The sequence below is a fragment of the Oncorhynchus clarkii genome, chromosome 9 (assembly GCF_045791955.1).
Source record: "Oncorhynchus clarkii lewisi isolate Uvic-CL-2024 chromosome 9, UVic_Ocla_1.0, whole genome shotgun sequence".
In the NCBI taxonomy this organism is placed as follows: Eukaryota; Metazoa; Chordata; class Actinopteri; order Salmoniformes; family Salmonidae; genus Oncorhynchus; species Oncorhynchus clarkii.
This window is the reverse complement of record NC_092155.1, coordinates 25,587,502-25,605,093: the sequence shown is the minus strand read 5'-3', so window position 1 is coordinate 25,605,093 and position 17,592 is coordinate 25,587,502. Positions and strand designations below refer to the sequence as shown.

The following is a 17,592-nucleotide window of genomic DNA, read 5'->3' as shown; positions in this document are numbered from 1 at the left end:
CTAACAAACTAGCCAGCTTAGTAAAACAAGTTGCACCCAAAAGAGCGCAAGCTATCGACATCAGACTTCCCTAGTGTCCTCTGTATCCTGTAGAGACAAATCAAAGTTTGGTACTGTTCGGGGTTAACCATAAGGGCAGATATTTTTAGTTTAACGTATGGTGGTGTTGTTCCCTACCTATTTTGTTAGTGTTGAGCCGCAGCCAAGAACATTCTGTTTTTGCAGTGCCGTTTAATGGTCATAAATCTTTTTTTTTTCTTAACTTATTTTTTTCTCTCTCTCTCTCTCTCTCTCTTTCGTTCTCTCTCTCTCTCTCTCTCTCTTCCTTTACATCTACAATTAAGCTTATGAGAGAGGGACGGCTCTCCAGCAGCAAAAGGGAGTGTTGTGTTGCAAGGCGAGGATATCTGAGTTCACTGTCTCCCGCCTCTTGTCCTCACTTCTCCGCGTTAAAGGCGTAGGGCACAGGAGGAACACGTGGAGGGCGGCTGTGGTGAATCATTATGGAACTCAAGGCAAACACAGCCTGGCCATTCAGTGTTGTACTGTTGTACTTTCACCCCCTCGTGTGCTGCTTTTTGCCTGGATGGTTGGTTGAAGCGGAGAAGAGCGGGTGTGTAGTGTCGTGAGGAACTGGTGTTTATGTGAAATTTAAGCCAGCTCTTTGGAACTAATTTTCAACTGCAGACCGATGTTATATGATATGAACTAGTGTTTATGTTGTCGGTGTCCTCGCCCTCTGATATGCCTGGACTAGTTCCTCACTACTCTACACACCCGGTCTTCCATACAAAGCCTACTCTACTAGTTTTTAGGTGAAATGAAGTGAGCTCTTTGGAGCCACTTTCTATTGCTGACTGTATATGACATGGTTAAGTGTTTACGTTAAAAGCCAGGCTCTTGTGGGCATCGTTTGAATATCTGTTAGTGTTGCGTGGCGGTTCAAGCCGAGAAAATGGACCTGGCGGTTGGCGGTGACTAACGAGCATGGTGGCGGCTGAGGAACGCCAGTTACCCTAGCTTATCCTCTTCCCAAAGGTGCTGTAAGGTAACATCATCAATCAGACGAAGCGCTTGGAGGCTAAGATAGGCTACCTTATGGGGAGAATTCCTGATGTGTTTCAGAGTGTATCCCCCTCCTGTTGCGTGTGCTATGTGTATGCCTCTCTCGGGCCGGGGCAGGGCAGGATGAGGCAGAGGCAGACCATGTTTTCCCTAACCCAGGCCCTGTAAAAAGTCAGACAGAATCAACCAGTCTGTATGTGAAGGTCAGGAGAACGCTTCTCCTCGTCTTTTTAAAATATTTTTTTTACTTGTCTTGTTGTTTCTTTCCACCCCTGTTGAGCACTTCTTTTGTTCTGACTAGCTTTTGACTGTAGCCCCCCCCCCCCCCCCCCTCTGTCTCCTCTTTTTTTCTTCTTTAAACAACAGCAAATACCATTGCACATCTGGCTTGGTCTGTCAGGACTGACACGTCTGCAGACAAATTACGATAAAAACCTCAGACACATTCTAGGGAAGCTGAGGAGTATTCATTATATAATCTGCATGACTCCAGCTGATATTATGTCTAGGTTGAAATGAAATCTGATGACCAACAGCACCTTGCTTCTTTGTTTTTGGCCACCTGTCACATTCAGGGTATTTTTGACGTGTCCTTATAGTAGTGGGTCATTGTATTGCTTTGGCAACACTGGGTGGTTACCATCCATGCCAATAAAGCTCATTTGAATAACTTAAATTGATAGAAGAGTGCTGAACTTTGATGACCTTTGTGGTATTTAATGATCTAAGGTTCAATGAAATGACGTGGAACAGATCATGAATTGACGTCTGTGCCCAGTGGGATGGTTCTATAATACTAAGCATGGTTCTCTATCTGTGTTACAGACTCACAGCAGTCAGGAAGTCCCAGTAACAATGAGCCAGGCAAGAACCCAGGTATGTACCTGAACCTCACTGTCACGGTCCTCCAACCTCTGTCCTGTCAATCACAGCTCTATAGTTCCCAGTCCCCTCTCTGTACTTGATGTGGTCTCGACCTGGTAGACGATTCCAGAATCTGTTTATGGTAGTTACTCTTTGTGTGTATGCTCTCACCTGGCATAATTATCTTTAACCAGGATGTGACCTTTCACAGTTATGCAGACCACAGCCATTGGTAAGGTTTCTATGGAATTACAGATGAATTGAATCACCCTGTTGCAGGACAACATTTTAAACTTGTCGTGTATCTGAGGTTTAAAAAGGCTTCTCAAGTTTGTGATTTCCACTTTGGAATTTGAGACTTTATTTTACAAAAAATGTATCAACCCACTACAAAAATGACCATTAATTTTAATCCACATAATAATTCACAAATTAAGATCCTACATCTGTATAGACCAGTGGAGGCTGCTGAGGGGAGGACGGCTCATAATAATGGCTGGAATAGAGTGTAATGGGAGTAAATGGAATGGTATTGTGTTTGATACCATTCCATTGACTCCATTCCGGACATTATTATGAGCCGTCCTCCCCTCAGCAGCCTCCACTGGTCTAGACACCAAAACAAAACCGTTGTCAATCTAAGAGACAAAAAAGTTTGGGAAACACGAAGGCTAGACAGTTATGTGCTCCTCTGTAGTTCACTAGTGGATGTCTGAGGCCATAGTTATTGTCCTTGCCAATAAGGGTTGGATAGCTAAGCTACGTCTAGTAGCCAGTCTGCTAGCTAGCCAAACAAAATGGCCACTGTTCCAAATCATCTCCGGCAGCCTGTTGCTGCTCTCCTGGACTGACCTGGACTATGTCATCACGGGCCAGGAATGAAAATAGAGCAAGAACGAAATTAGCTCCGTACCTCAAGAGCAGGTTCTGCCTACCCTGCGTGTGCGTCTCGCTGCCAAGTCAAACACTACGTTGAGCCAACGTTGAGCCAATGACTCAGGCCCTGTGAGGGCCTCCCTAGCTGCTCCCACTACAGTGCCACAGTTCCCCTGTCATTCTCTGGGACGCCCGTTGGCTTGCATTGAGGAATTAGGAGGAAGAAAGCGCATTTAGCTGCCAATCGGAATCTAGACTCACGCCTCCCCCCTATGGTGTTGGCACACCCAATGGTCCTGCTCAGAACATCAAAGGATGAAAAGTCATTTTGGGTGTCAGTGACATGTCTGTCTGAATGGCTGACAGACTGACATTAGCCTGGTCACAGTTATGTTTGTTCTGTATTGCTGACTCCTATTGTCATGACAAACATATAAACAGCACAAACTGATCTGGGACCAGGCTAGACTGATGGGTCATGATAGATATTTTTCTCACATTCTGGGCTCCATACATATTGTACTTCAAAGCCTCCATGTTTCAGTATTGTCAATATTGCCATTATTCAGACTGGAGCTGTGTTGGGTCATGTCGCTATGGTTGATGGGTAGATGATGGGATACTCTATTTTAGAAAACAATATTTGGGCAAGAATTTTTGCTCGTCCTGTGTCTCGTAAGCAGGGAACGATTTATTAGTAACTTACTCTTAGCGACGAGAACACAAAGCATTGGGTTTAATGTTGCGTTGATATATTGTCTATCTGTGGTTTTTGTTTCTGCAGTTTACTTGGAAGACAGCTTCATCAAATCAGGAGTCTTCAGTGTTTCAGAGCTGGTGCGTGTGTCCAGAAGTAAGTATAGACTTTATCACCATCGCCCTCAATACCCCTTATCCTCATTGCCGATTCAAAACAGCAAGCTTCACAGTACAAAAACAGGAAATCCAGTCGAGCAAGTCTCCAGCATTAGAATACAACATGAGTGTGTGTACAGTGCACCGGTGTGTATGTGTGTGTGTGTGTGTGTGTGTGAGACTGTGTGACCGTGTGTGTTTGTATAGACTTGCCTGCCCTTTTTCAAAAACGATGACGGATGTTCTTTCAGGAATCGCTCTCCCCAGCTAGCTGAGGACAATGGTCCCCTCAGGCAGGATTTACCTGTATGGCTCAAGGGCTGTTGTGTTCTATCACATACCTATTGGGATGTTGTGTCCTGACCTCTAACATGCCTGGGGTACACTAAGAACTCACTGACACGGACATATAACTCGTGTTTTTACTTAATGTTTTTTTTTAAGCCCCTCTGTAATTTGTACTGCCATTTTGGATTTGTTGCTTTTCGGATTGCGGAGTAGACCTTTTAAGCCAATTGAAATTCAGTCAGTGCCGTGATTTTGCAGTTCTAAAAATGCACATTCAAATGAAAGCGTGAACAGGTGTTTTAGAATCATTGTTATTTTGTGCCTGGCATTGTTTGGATTCAGAAGTCAGGGTTGTGTTTTCCTTAACAGACGGGGTTAAATGACTTTGGCTGGGAGACAGAGCAAGTGGTGTCACACACAGTATGCTATGCCAAAACGAGAGATAGAGAGTGAAGGAAATAGAGAGAGAGAGAGGGAGAGTCTCGTTGGCAGTAAATTAAAACACAAATGCCCTTGGGTAGCCAATGCCAGGGCTGCCGTGGGTTGCCAGTTCCAAGACTGCAGTGCTGGGGTTGGAGCTCGTGCCAGTGGTAAACCTCAGACCACAACAGACCCCACCACACACTCCAGTCTCTCGTCGAGTCCAAACCAATCTACCCACCCACCCACCGCCCTCACAGGGCTACACAGTGCCCTAGTTAACACTCAGCTGTCCTCGCTGAAACAATATCCCTCCCTCGCGGTTGTCAACCACAGGGTGAAAAAAAGTAGACTTTCTCACAGTGGTGGGCTGTGGTTTCTCAAAGCATATCACACATAAGAGCACCATGAAAGTGAACTTCAATGCACTTATTCATATGTGCTTGACCAATTACAATAGGTAATTGAGAATGATCCAGCTGAGCATAGGACCAATCAGAGAGCTGATGTGTGTGTGTGTATGTGGCCTAGTTCATGAGTTTGCATTATGCTGGTGGAATGCAAAGGTTTAATGATTATCAGTCATGTGAGAGGGGATCATGTACACTGAGATTTTTTCAGTGAAATTGTGGGCCATGCTCAAGGTCACATCATATCGAAATTCTAACAGAGCTTCAGCTGGCAACCAATCAGCAGGCCAGTGACCAGGAAGTAACCTCTTTTTCTCTCCCTACTCTTCAGCGCCCATTACCCAGGGGGCCGGGGTGAACTTCTCCATGGCCGACATGCCAAGTCAGCCGTACTACCATGACCTGAACTCCAGCGTGGGCCTCCATCGCTCCCTCTCCTCCCCGCCTGGCAGGTCAGTCTGCTGCAGGACCCTGCCTTAACCCCACTCTTCTTCTCCCGCATCACACCTTGACCTCTGAACTTTGAATGAGATGTAGGGTGGTGGATGCAAAACTGATTTCAGTTTTGTGTCAGAGGGGCAAATTGATAATCTTACTCCATCATGTACTTCCCATGTTTTGGCCATTTGTTCTAGTTCAACTATTACCGCCCACACATCGAGACAATACGTTAGCCGTAAATATATTACATTTTTACAACATCAAGGGGCAGTGACAGTAGAGAGACACAGGGATCAGAGATCACGTAGAGTGTTGTGACTCATAATTTCCTTCTTCCCCAGTAAGCGGCCCAAGACCCTCAACATAGACGAGAGTATGGAGACCAGTCCCACTGGCCCTGACTTCTATTCCTCACCTAGCTCCCCAGCTAGCGGCAGCAGGACCTGGCACGAGAGAGAAGGTGAGGGGGAGGTGTGTGTGTGTGTGTGGGGGGGGGGGGTCTACAATATTACTGTTGAATAAATATGATAAGATCAAACAGGCTGGGTGAGTAACAGAATTGTTGACAGGAAATATCGGGACTGAGAACATGCCCCTGTTGATAAGCTCGTTTGGAGGGATGTTGAGTTCTCTGGTAGTTTGGGAGCTTCCTCATTGCTTCCTGTTTTCTCGCCAATCTGAGGGAGTATTGGAGTGTTGAAGCAGTGTTAAAAGTTGCAATGTTGAAGCGATGTGAGTGGAATCTTCATTCTGGTAGCGATTTAATTGTGGAATGCAGGGTGGCACCAATGAAAGTGAGAAGGAAGACATGCTAGTGAGAGCTGTAGTAATTGTGGCTGTGAGCAGACTTAGCAGAGAACTTTATTAATTAACTTGTTGTGTTATTAGACTGCAAGATTGAAAAGGTCACGCTAGGGTTAACAGGTGTGTGTGTGTGTGTGTGCGTATCCAGGTACGTGTTTGCATGTGTGTGTGTGTGTGTGTCAGAGAGAGAGAGGGACGTGGAGTGAGTGATGGGAAGGTGTGGCGGCCCTTGTTTGAAGCTAGCTAGGTCTCAGAGGAGCTGTCTGACTCAACAGGTGGCAGGCCCAGTTGGTGGGCCATCCCGTGCCTAGCCCTGCTAACGCCACTATACTGACAGGCAGCGAGAGAGAGAGAGAGAGAGGGTGTGTGTGTGTGTGTGTGTGTGTGTGTGTGTGTGTGTGTGTGTGTGTGTGTGTGTGTGTGTGTGTGTGTGTGTGTGTGTGTGTGTGTGTGTGTGTGTGTGTGTGTGTGTGTGTGTGTGAGAGAGTGATCCTCCAGGGAGGGGTGTATGTCTCATTACCTGGTCTCGTGGTGCAGGCCAGGGCCCGTAGCTTTTTTAATTAAGCCCTCACTGTCCCGTGTTTCCAGATTGTTCTCCTCTGACACACACACAAACACACTCCCCTTCTCCCCCCAGGGCTCAAGCCCTAGAGTGGAAGGGAGAGGGACACCTCTCATCTCACTACCCTACGACAGATAAAACACTTAGGGTACAGAATGTCCCAACATCTAACAGCATAAGGTGTTTTTTCCCCCCCCCTCGCTTCTTTAAACGAAACTTCGATGGGATTTACTGTTTTTTCCCCCTTCCTTCTCCCGCTGTTTTGTGTTTTTACCTTTCAGTATCGGGGTGAACACATGCTGGAATGTAATGGCTATGGAGAAGAGGAGCGGAGAGATCAGGAAATTCATGGAAAAGGACTACTCTGTAAAGAGGGAATAAAATAAATAAGTGGATTGATATTAAACTGATATGAGGCTGTCCAAAGTGCCAAACGGACATTTATTTTACATGCCTAGTCCGACAAAACCCTTTTACGCATGGATCTGTTTTTTTGTCCTCAAAAGTCAGCTCACTGAAATGTCTTTCACTGTTACAGTACAGCTGACGCCATGTTGTGGAGTTATGTATATCTAGCCACTCCCCTTACATATTTTTGGGCACTGCTCTCAAATCCTCAGTCAGCAACTGGTTTGATAACGAACAGCTGTTTGCAATGAAGAAGAAGGTTTTTCATATCTATGCTCCGACGAAATGTGCAGTACTTAATCCTGGCTCGTCATACTAGCCTGGTGGTGCATTTCATAGCTGGATATCTGCTCGATAAGATTCATAGCCCTTTCGTCAGTCTGGGACACCCTGGCCTGAGCACACCCTGGTTTACTCGCTCATTTTTGGGGTGGAACGTGAAGTAACAGAGTTCATCAAGTTAAATCATTTTGACATACAGCAATGTGTTGTTATCTAGGGATTCTAAGTGAATTCTAGGATTTTACATTGATCAGTTCCCAGACCGGTGTGACTTTTTTGTTAGAGAAGTCTGTTGACGTAGACTTTTTTTTCTTCCAATTCTAGGTCTCTCTCCATAATTGTCCATCGTGTAATTCTGTCATTTTAGGAATTGTCGAGAATATATTTGAGCGAATGTTACACCACATAAGAACAAGTAAAAAAACAACTGTCCCAGACATCAATTCAACGTCTGTTCCACGTGGGAAACGACGTTGATTCAACCATGTGTACAGTGGGGTGGTACCATAGTCTGAAACTCTTATAAAAATGAAAGATCCATCCATTGTCTGAGGTATTGCTCATGTTGCTAAAAAAAAATGAAAAATGAAACGACTTAAGCTACTTCCTTTTACAAAATTCTGAGTGGGGAATTCCCCTGGATTCCTGAGGTCTTTGTCCCTTTCCTGGTTTGGTATGAGTCACCTTTCCCTCTTCAGGTGGATTCTTTTCTATTGTGGGGAGGAAAAGAGGAAGAGAGAGAGGGAGGGAGAGAGGTAGGAAGGAAGGTCTTGTGACAGGCCAGGGACACTTGAGCTTGACCCACGGTCAGGGGAGAGCGGCTGCTGTCACAGAACATGAGGTCTCGGAGTCCATTATTTTTCATGTTCAGTCCTATTGTCATACAGTACCTTGCATATAGGCATGAGAAAACATGTCAAAAGCGATCGCAAGCCTATACTATGACTGCCATCACGCCACAGCATGGGAGTATGTTTGAAAGATGTCGCAGCAAGAACAGCGATGCTACTTCTGTCAGCGTCTGTGCGCGTGGCTCTGTGGTTGCCAGGTAACCCCCCCCTTGACCAGGTGTGTATGTGTTTCCTCTCCCCAGACATGTCGTCTCCCACCATGAAGAAGCCAGAGAAGCCCTTGTTCAGCCCCACCTCCCCGCAGGACTCCTCCTCCAGACTGAGTACTTTCCCCCAGCACCACCACCCCGGACTCCCAGGGGTCGGACACAGTGGTGAGTAGGCTAAGCACCTGCCCCACTACTAAGCCTAGACATGCTCATTCAGTGACCTACAGTGACCTCTACAAGAAAGTGATTGAACTGAGAGTGTTTATTTGTCATGCATCCCCCTCAGCCTTCCCCCAAAAGTCCTTTGAATTAGTTGGGATTGTAATGTGTACATTTTTGTTCTCCATTAGTGTATTTTTCAATGGTTTGTTTTTCTCTCTCCCGCCCTCTCTAAATGTGTCTGTCTGTCTTGTCTGTCTGTCTCCCCCTGTTTCTCTCTGTTTCTTCCTCTGTCCGTTTCCCTCTTCCTATCCCCTTAGTTATATCGACGAGGAGCCCTCCACCCCACTCCCCCCTTCAGTTCTCGGCCATCTTGCCCCCTGCCCCGTCACCCTACTTCTCTCACCCCACCATCCGCTACCCGCCCCATCTCAACCCCCCTGACTCCCTGAAGAGCTACGTGCCCAGCTACGACCCGTCCAGCCCACAGAGCAGCCAGGTGAGTGTGAACTGCAGCACACTGGAGGGGAGTCGGGTTGGGCTACATTCCTATTTTATTTAAGAGAACTTGACTGTGTACAGTCTCTCTCCTCAGTAGGCCTAACTGACTGACAGTGTTTGTGAACAGGGATATGATTGGATGTGAAGTTCGGGATTTTAGTGGAAAAAGTGTTTTATGGCAAACGTTTGATGAAAAACAATGGATATTTAACACTACGAGTATTTAAAGGACACCGGACCAGCTTGGCTATACTGTAGTACACTTTTCAATGTGATGATTGAATCAAGTATCAGTTGTGTTTTCATTTAATTTCATAATGAATTCAATTTTTCTCTAATGAACCAACTATTAAATTGAATAATGAACTGTCTATGTCAAAAATTATACCTGCCCAATACAATTGTGCCTCGACATTTTTACAACAATTGAATGTTGATCAAATGCCACTTTCCTGTACATTATTTGAGCTCTTTCCAATTTAAGTGGCAATCTTAATAGTTATCCTTCACCTTGAGAATTATTTTTGGGGATTTGGGTGCTTTATAACATTTGACACATGAAAACGGGTGGACAATGTCTATAATCGGTAAGAAGACTAGTTCAATCATTGCAGAGGAAGAGTCTTCACAGCACTAGTCTTTCTGGGGCACATTTGTTTTGCACAGCATTGGATGGAGGGAGTTGACACAGGGTTGGATGGAGGGAGTTGACACAGCGTTGGATGGAGGGAGTTGACACAGCATTGGATGGAGGGAGTTGACACAGCATTGGATGGAGGGAGTTGACACAGGGTTGGATGGAGGTTGACACAGCATTGGATGGAGGGAGTTGACACAGCATTGGATGGGGGGAGTTGACACAGCATTGGATGGAGGGAGTTGACACAGGGTTGGATGGAGGGAGTTGACACAGGGTTGGATGGAGGGAGTTGACACAGCATTGGATGGAGGGAGTTGACACAGCATTGGATGGAGGGAGTTGACACAGCATTGGATGGAGGGAGTTGACACAGGGTTGGATGGAGGGAGTTGACACAGGGTTGGATGGAGGTTGACACAGCATTGGATGGAGGGAGTTGACACAGCATTGGATGGGGGGAGTTGACACAGCATTGGATGGAGGGAGTTGACACAGGGTTGGATGGAGGGAGTTGACACAGGGTTGGATGGAGGGAGTTGACACAGCATTGGATGGAGGGAGTTGACACAGCATTGGATGGAGGGAGTTGACACAGGGTTGGATGGAGGGAGTTTACACAGCATTGGATGGAGGGAGTTGACACAGGGTTGGATGGAAGGAGTTGACACAGCATTGGATGGAGGGAGTTGACACAGGGTTGGATGGAGGGAGTTGACACAGGGTTGGATGGAGGGAGTTGACACAGGGTTGGATGGAGGGAGTTGACACAGGGTTGGATGGAGGGAGTTGACACAGGGTTGGATGGAAGGAGTTGACACAGCATTGGATGGAGGGAGTTGACACAGGATTGGATTTGACACAGGGTTGGATGGAGGGAGTTGACACAGGATTGGATGGAGGGAGTTGACACAGGGTTGGATGGAGGGAGTTGACACAGGGTTGGATGGAGGGAGTTGACACAGGGTTGGATGGAGGGAGTTGACACAGGGTTGGATGGAGGGAGTTGACACAGGGTTGGATGGAGGGAGTTGACACAGGATTGGATGGAGGGAGTTGACACAGGATTGGATGGAGGGAGTTGACACAGCATTTGATGGAGGGAGTTGACACAGGGTTGAGGAATTGGCGGTGCCGGTGGACTCACCGGGTGACTTCTCAGCTAGGTTCTTAATCAAGTGTGAACTTTAACCCCCCTCCATTCAGAATATGCTGCTGTTGTGATCTAAACACTCTTGAAAGTGCAGAAAAATCCCTTCATGCAATGACTGAATGCCGACCTAACTGAAATACTCTATAGGTCTATTTTGAAAAGAGCCTAAATGTAAAATATACACTGTAAAAACCACTAACTCAATATTCCAAAGAAAATCCAGGCCCTTTTTCACAAAACAAATATAATTACAGAGGGTCATAATACAGTTTTTTTTTCATGAACTTCTGATAAACCTGACAGAAGACTTTATACATTAACTGGGTACACACTAAAGCCTTGTGTCACTGTGCTTGGAGTGTGTGTGTGTGTGTGTGTGTGTGTGTGTGTGTGTGTGTGTGTGTGGGGGGGGGGGGGGGGGGTTAGCCATAGAGAGATGAGAGAGCCGTGAGATATTTATGTGAGTTTTATATCCCCGCTGTTCTCACTGAAAACAATGGGCTCATAGACGAGGCTGGATCTATGCGGCCCGGGACTGTTACTTCAGACAAAACCACAGGGAACGATAAAGGCCGTAAATATTTGCCGTTGCCGGGGCCTCTGCTCTCTTTTGGCGGAATTACTGGCCCCTCTCCTCCACAGTGCTGGATGGGAGAAGGGGGAGTGTTTGTGTGTGTGTGTGTGGGGGTGTGCAGAGGAGGGCGTCTCGGCAAATAAAACAGCTCTTATAATCCCATGGACGGCAGCCAGAATGTTTTTATGCTTGCTTTAACTCAGATTATATTACACTCTAATTAAACATTCTATTCACATTTTTAAGGAACCCTGTGGACACAATTCTTTTTCATAAAGGCCTATTTGAGGTTTGAACTTGGGGCGCCAAAGAGCCCAATACACCACAGGCCGTCTCCCGCAGTCTGAAAGAGTAGCTCCCACTAGCTCCTTTTCTCTCTTAAAACACTAGAGATGATCTACACAGGCTATTTGGGCGGGGCTGTTCTCCCTTCCTCCATACTCCTTTCTCCTTGGACCCCCTCCCTTCATCATCCTCGCCCCTACTATCAGCCCCCTTTCTCTCTCTCTCTGTCTCTCTGTCTCTCTGTCTCTCTCTCTCTCTCTCTCTCTCTCTCTCTCTCTCTCTCTCTCTCTCTGTGTGTCAAGTGAGGGCGACATTTTCCCACACAAAACAGCACTAAACTGACTGTGAAAACAATACTGTAAAACACAATTTACTGTTGTTTCTTTTCTTTAACGATTCCAAGTCATTTCAATGAAATTGACGTCTGTGCCCAGTGGGATTTGTCAAGTGGCCACAGTTTAAATAGTAGAGGATTTGTCACTAACTGCCCCCTCTATTTTGTTTCCCTGTCTTTGCCCCCCCTCCCAGCCTAACAGCAGTGGCCAGGTGGGGAAGGTTCCAGGCCACTTCACCCCAGTCCTGGCCCCCTCTCCGCACCATGGCACAGTGCGACCCGTCTCTCTCTCCATGCCCGACACCAAGCCCATCACATCAGAAGGTGAGTACAACGGTGAGCTCCCTTTCCTTCTCTCTTCCTGGCACTGCAAAACCCTTCTGTGCCCCATTACTGTAGTAGTTTCCATTTTGCGCACTTTATAAAGAATCGATCAATGTAATATTTTCTCATTGTGTCTCTGTGTCTCTCTGTCTGTGTTTGTGTGTTTGCTCCTCCAGGATACTCAGCACCGGGCACCCCCACAGCCAATCGTTTTGTAGGACTGAGCCCTAGAGATCCGGCCTTCCTTCACCAGCAACAGGTGAGAAACATTACCACTACTCTTCTTTCACATCCTCTCCTCCCCTCTTCCTTCCCTTCCTTCCTCTCAGCCTCTCCAGAAGGGATCTGAGACCACGGAGATATTTCATTCTATCTGAGAGTGAGACCTTATTGTCGGTTCTCGCACAGATGCACGCGGAGTCTGAGAAGTGAAACGATCACAGAAATGAACTGTTTCTCAAAATGCTCGCTCCAGTAAGTGACAGTAAATGCACTGTAATGGTATAGTTGAAGACATTTACTCCCCTACGTATCTATTTGGACAGTGAAGCTAAAACTAATTTGGCACAATACTCCAGCGTTTTGGATTTGAGATCAATTGTTTCATATAAGTACAGAATGTCACCTTTTATTTGAGGGTATTTTCATACATATCTGTTTTCACTTATCTGATTTATTAGTGGCAACATACTTCGGAACAGCCAAAACAAACTACAAATGCATCCAACAGTCACAAACTTCATGTAGTCGTAGCGTGCAAGGAATATGGGACCAAATACAACATTTTTGACGACTTCAATACAAACAAATGAATTTATTCAAAAATACTTAGGGACATTCTGTACTGTCACCTCACATAAAACATTTGATCCCAAATCCAAATGCTGGAGTATCGAGACACATTGAAATTTTTAGCTTCCCTGTCCTAATGGAGTGCTTTCAGAAAGCATTCACTCCCCTGGACCTTTTCCACATTTTGTTGTGTTATAGCCTGCATTTAAAATGGATTCAACTGTGATGTTGTGTCCCTGTCCTACACACAATACCCTACAATGTCAATGGAATTATGTTCTTAGAAGTGTTTAGATATTAATAACAAATTAAAAGGTGAACTGTGTCGATCCAATAAGTATTCAACCCCTTTGTCGTGGCAAGCCTAAATAAGTCCAAATGTGCTTAATAAGTCACATAATAAGTTGCATGGACTCTGCGTGCAATAATAGTGTTTATCATGATTTGTGAATGACTACCACATCTCTGTACCCCCACACATACAATTATCTGTTAGATCCGACAGTGAATTTCAAACACAGATTCACCCACAAAGACCAGGAAGGTTTTCCAATGCCTCACAAAGAAGGGCACCTATTGGTAGGTGGGGGGCAGATCTTGAATATCCCATTGAGCATGGTGAAGTTATTCATTTGGATTGTGTATCAATACACCCACTAGCAGGAGAGGAAGGAAACCCTTCAGGGATTTCACCACGAGGCCAACGGAGACTTTAAAACAGTTTCAGAGTTTAACGGCTGTGATAGGAAACTGAACATGGATCAATATGTTTTATTTATTTAACTAGGCAGAACAAATTCTTCTTTTCAGTGACGGCCTAGGAACAGTGGGTTAACTGCCTTGTTCAGGGGCAGAACGACAGATTTTTACCACTGTCAGCCTGGGCAAGTTGTCAGCTCATGCATCATGTTTGCAATAAGGCACTAAAGTAAAACTGCAAAAAAGGTGACAAAGAAATTCACTTTATGTTCTGAATACAAAGCGTTATATTGGGGCAAATTCAACACAACACATCACTGATTACCACTGTTCATATTTTCAAGCATGGTGGTGGCTGCATCATGTTATGGGTATGCTTGTCATCAGCAAGGACGAGGGATTATTTTAGGATAAAAAGAAACAGAATAGAAAAGAAAAAGAAACTAATCTTAGAAAACCTTGTTCGGTCTGCTTTCCAACAGACACTGGGAGACAAGTTCACCTTTCAGCAGGAAAATAACCTAAAACACAAGGCCAAATATGCACTGGAGTTGCTTACCAAGACGACATTTGTATGTTCTTGAGTGGCCTACAGTAGTTATAGTTTGGGCTTAAATTGACTTGAAAATCTATAGCAAGACTTGAAAAAGTCTATCTAGCAATGATCAACAACCGACTTGACAGAGGCTTTAAGAATTGTTAAAAGAATAATGTGCAAATATTGTACAATCCAGGTGTGCAACATTCTTAGACTCACCTAGAAAGACAGCTGTAATTTCTGCCAGAGGGGATTCTAACGTGTATTGACTCAGGGGTGTGAATACTTACGTAAATGAGATATTTCTGTATTTCATTTTCAATAAATGTTCAAACATTTGTAAAAACATGTTTTCACTTTGTCAATACCGGGTATTGTGTGTAGACGGGTGAGCAAAAATGATAAAATGTAATTCATTTAGAATTCAGACTGTAACACAACAAAATGTGGAATAAGTCAAGGGGTATGAATACTTTCTGAAGGCACTGTAAATACGTAGGGGAGTGTTTGGGCACCTTTTTTTTTTAACCATTCCACATACTGTATATAATTCATATTTAGAAATATCTTTTTACCTAATTATTTTCGGTATGGGGCAGGAAGTAAATAGAAGTACAGTAATATGATGAGGGTGTAATGTGCTCTACAGTTTTCTACAAATAATTTGCTGTATGCCAATAAGGCATCACAGGCATATATAAAAGAGACCAGCATTCCCTTAAATGCAATTTGTTTAGCTTCATTCCGTAGTCCATTGAAGAACAACATAACGGTTTCAAAAGCAAGTACAAAAGTAAGAATGTGCACACAAAGACAGACAAATATGTCAATTACTCCTCCGTCGTGGTTCAGTACCTATTCAAAAATGTGTGCTGTTCTGCACATGCTGTTCTGAAAGCCACAATATTCAGCCTGAGACACGTGAACAGACAGTGTACGATACAGGCCAGGGCCAGACTGTTTGGTGTTGTTGGCGTCGAGCGGTCGTCCCGGCGGCCAGACCAGGCAGATGTGGCCGCTGAATTGTGTGTGAGGTTAGGAGCATTGTGGTTGGCGAGGGTGGAAAAAATGAGGCTTGGAGCGCTAGCCCCTCCTCATGAACCCCCCCCCCCCCCCCCCACACACACACACAGACACACACACTCACACACGCTGGTCCGAGGCCAAGTGTTTTCAACCATGCTTCATTTAATGCATCTGCACGCAGCTACATAATAATCAGTGGTTTTTCTACTACTCTGTTCCTGTTGAGCGTAATGACAAAGCCCGGCCTGTATTTCCCTGCAGCTTGGTAGAGCAGGCAGAAAATGTGCTGTTTTGTTAACGATGCTATGCTTCTCTGTAGCTGGGAGGACTCTTTTGGACAGTGTGTGTGTCCATGCGTGTGTGGAGTTTATGTGCCACATTTTTTAGTAGCCTTGCTGCTTCTGTCAGTGAACTCACTAAACAGCAGCTGAACCCAATCCTGTCTCATCGGCCTCATCGGACTAAATAAGACCCCCTTTTTTATTTGATAGATTTCTTTCATTTATTTAACATGTATTTAACCAGGTAGGTTAATTAATTTAATTTAGTATAGTTTACATAGTATTATTTTCCCTAACACGGTCACTGAATACTGAATGAACAGAAATAGACCTGGAGGAAATACAACGCAATAGCCATTCATCATGCTAATCTTATATTAGTCAGGCTTTGTGTGTGTGTGTGTGTTCTGTGGTTCAGGATGATTTAAAACGACGAAGCTAGGTCTTTTAACCTGTGGTCTATGACACTGGGCCACTGTTCCCCGTGGAGTAAACAATGTCATAGATACTCTCCCTTTGTTGTTATTGTCAGTCACCCCGGCTCTGGGTAATTATTTGGTGGAGTTATGAGATGCATTGACACTTTTCTCCGGTGTGTTTTAAGGCAGACCTTTGTTCTGAGGCTGGTTGGGTGGAGAGAGGAGACGTACGAGGTGGATCAGTTTCACCGACTTAAGGTGTCGTGTTTCCGATGCGGTCACAGGCGATATTCCAGAGATAAAGTGTAGTCAGAAACCCCAATGTCCCCAGGGCCTATTCTACAACCCCCCCCCAAAACACACACCTTCCACACCCCTCCTCCTTCCAAACAACAATTCCTTAGTGGAAAATCGGTGAGGAGAAAGAAGAAGAAGAAAAACCCCTCTGATTCATGTCTTCTTCTTGGTTAACCCTTAAAGGGACTGTTCCTCCGCCATGGGCTCCAGAGGGAACGTTCGGTGATCAGATGACATTTGGTATTATCTAAGGCAGCCTGCTAATCCCCATTCTGCCTGCATCTGTTTTGCTAACGTTCCCCTAACGTTCCCCGGCGACGTCTTCCCTGTCCCTCTTACCCCTGCCGCTGTGATCTGGCAGTGCCGGCAGACAGATGGCGAGCCCCCCTAGAGGAGTGCTGGCAGGCCTGGCACAGAGCGTGTGGAGGAGGAGGAGTGGGTGGGAGTGGGGGGGTTTGGTAGAGCGTCTGGACAGCCAGTGCGTTCTCTATGCTCAAAGCTTTGTCAGAGCAGAGCAGCAGACTGCTGGGTAGTGTAGAGGCAGTGTTGGTGTGCTGTGTGGTGTGTACAGCATCCTGGTCTCTGTTACTAGTAGAAGGATAAGGCTGTAGACTTAACCATTCACTGCTGGTAGTGGAGCCTTGGTGTTGGAAGAATTAGTCTATATGATTTTTAAGAGATTGAGTGACGGCCTCTGTTCATATCCTACTTTGTGTGTGTGTGTGTGTGTGTGTGTGTGTGTGTGTGCGTACGTTTTTTTTTTTAGTTTGTTTTTACCATTGGCTAGTTAATTCGGCAGATGCTTCCACATTTTCGATACGCACAAGATAAACACAAGAACTAGAGGAAATCAGTCGGTTACCTCCAGATGTAGTGCAGCAGTGGAAAACCGTTCAGCGCGGCTGTGTGTACAGGTGGCTAATGTTATCGACCATCCCTAAGTGGGTTTTGAATATTCAGTGTGTGAGGATATACTGTATGATTAAACCATCTTAAGAGCTCTTCAGTTTGCCACAGCGGCGGGGAGATTGCTCACGAGGCACTTTTTCACAATGCATTACCAAAGGGATGTGTTGATTGTGTTGACTAAAGGTGAAAGGTTAGCTGGGTATTGGCTGAGATGGCTCTCCACTGGATCGTGGATACGTGCGTGTGAATAATGCATGGGATAGGAGAATGTGGGATTCATGTGTGGTGGTTTTGTGTACGTGTATTAAGGTGTGTGTGTGTGTGTATTA

General features: G+C 45.4%; 1 protein-coding gene across 13 annotated transcripts in view; it reads left to right on the top strand.

Moving 5' to 3' along the window:
• Positions 1 to 17,592, top strand: part of LOC139416122 (nuclear factor 1 B-type-like) — an 80,817-nt gene that overhangs the window by 49,218 nt on the left and 14,007 nt on the right. For 4 of the 13 annotated variants that reach the window (XM_071164439.1, XM_071164440.1, XM_071164434.1 and 1 more), the window contains exons 3-10: positions 1,891 to 1,941; positions 3,590 to 3,658; positions 5,110 to 5,230; positions 5,561 to 5,679; positions 8,369 to 8,500; positions 8,815 to 8,993; positions 12,173 to 12,302; positions 12,479 to 12,561. In XM_071164439.1, coding sequence (XP_071020540.1) covers positions 1,891 to 1,941; positions 3,590 to 3,658; positions 5,110 to 5,230; positions 5,561 to 5,679; positions 8,369 to 8,500; positions 8,815 to 8,993; positions 12,173 to 12,302; positions 12,479 to 12,561 — 884 coding nt within the window. Of the gene's footprint in view, positions 1 to 1,890; positions 1,942 to 3,589; positions 3,659 to 5,109; positions 5,231 to 5,560; positions 5,680 to 8,368; positions 8,501 to 8,814; positions 8,994 to 12,172; positions 12,315 to 12,478; positions 12,562 to 17,592 lie in introns of all 13 variants that reach the window. The other 9 variants (XM_071164444.1, XM_071164437.1, XM_071164443.1 and 6 more) reach the window with 3 other exon arrangements.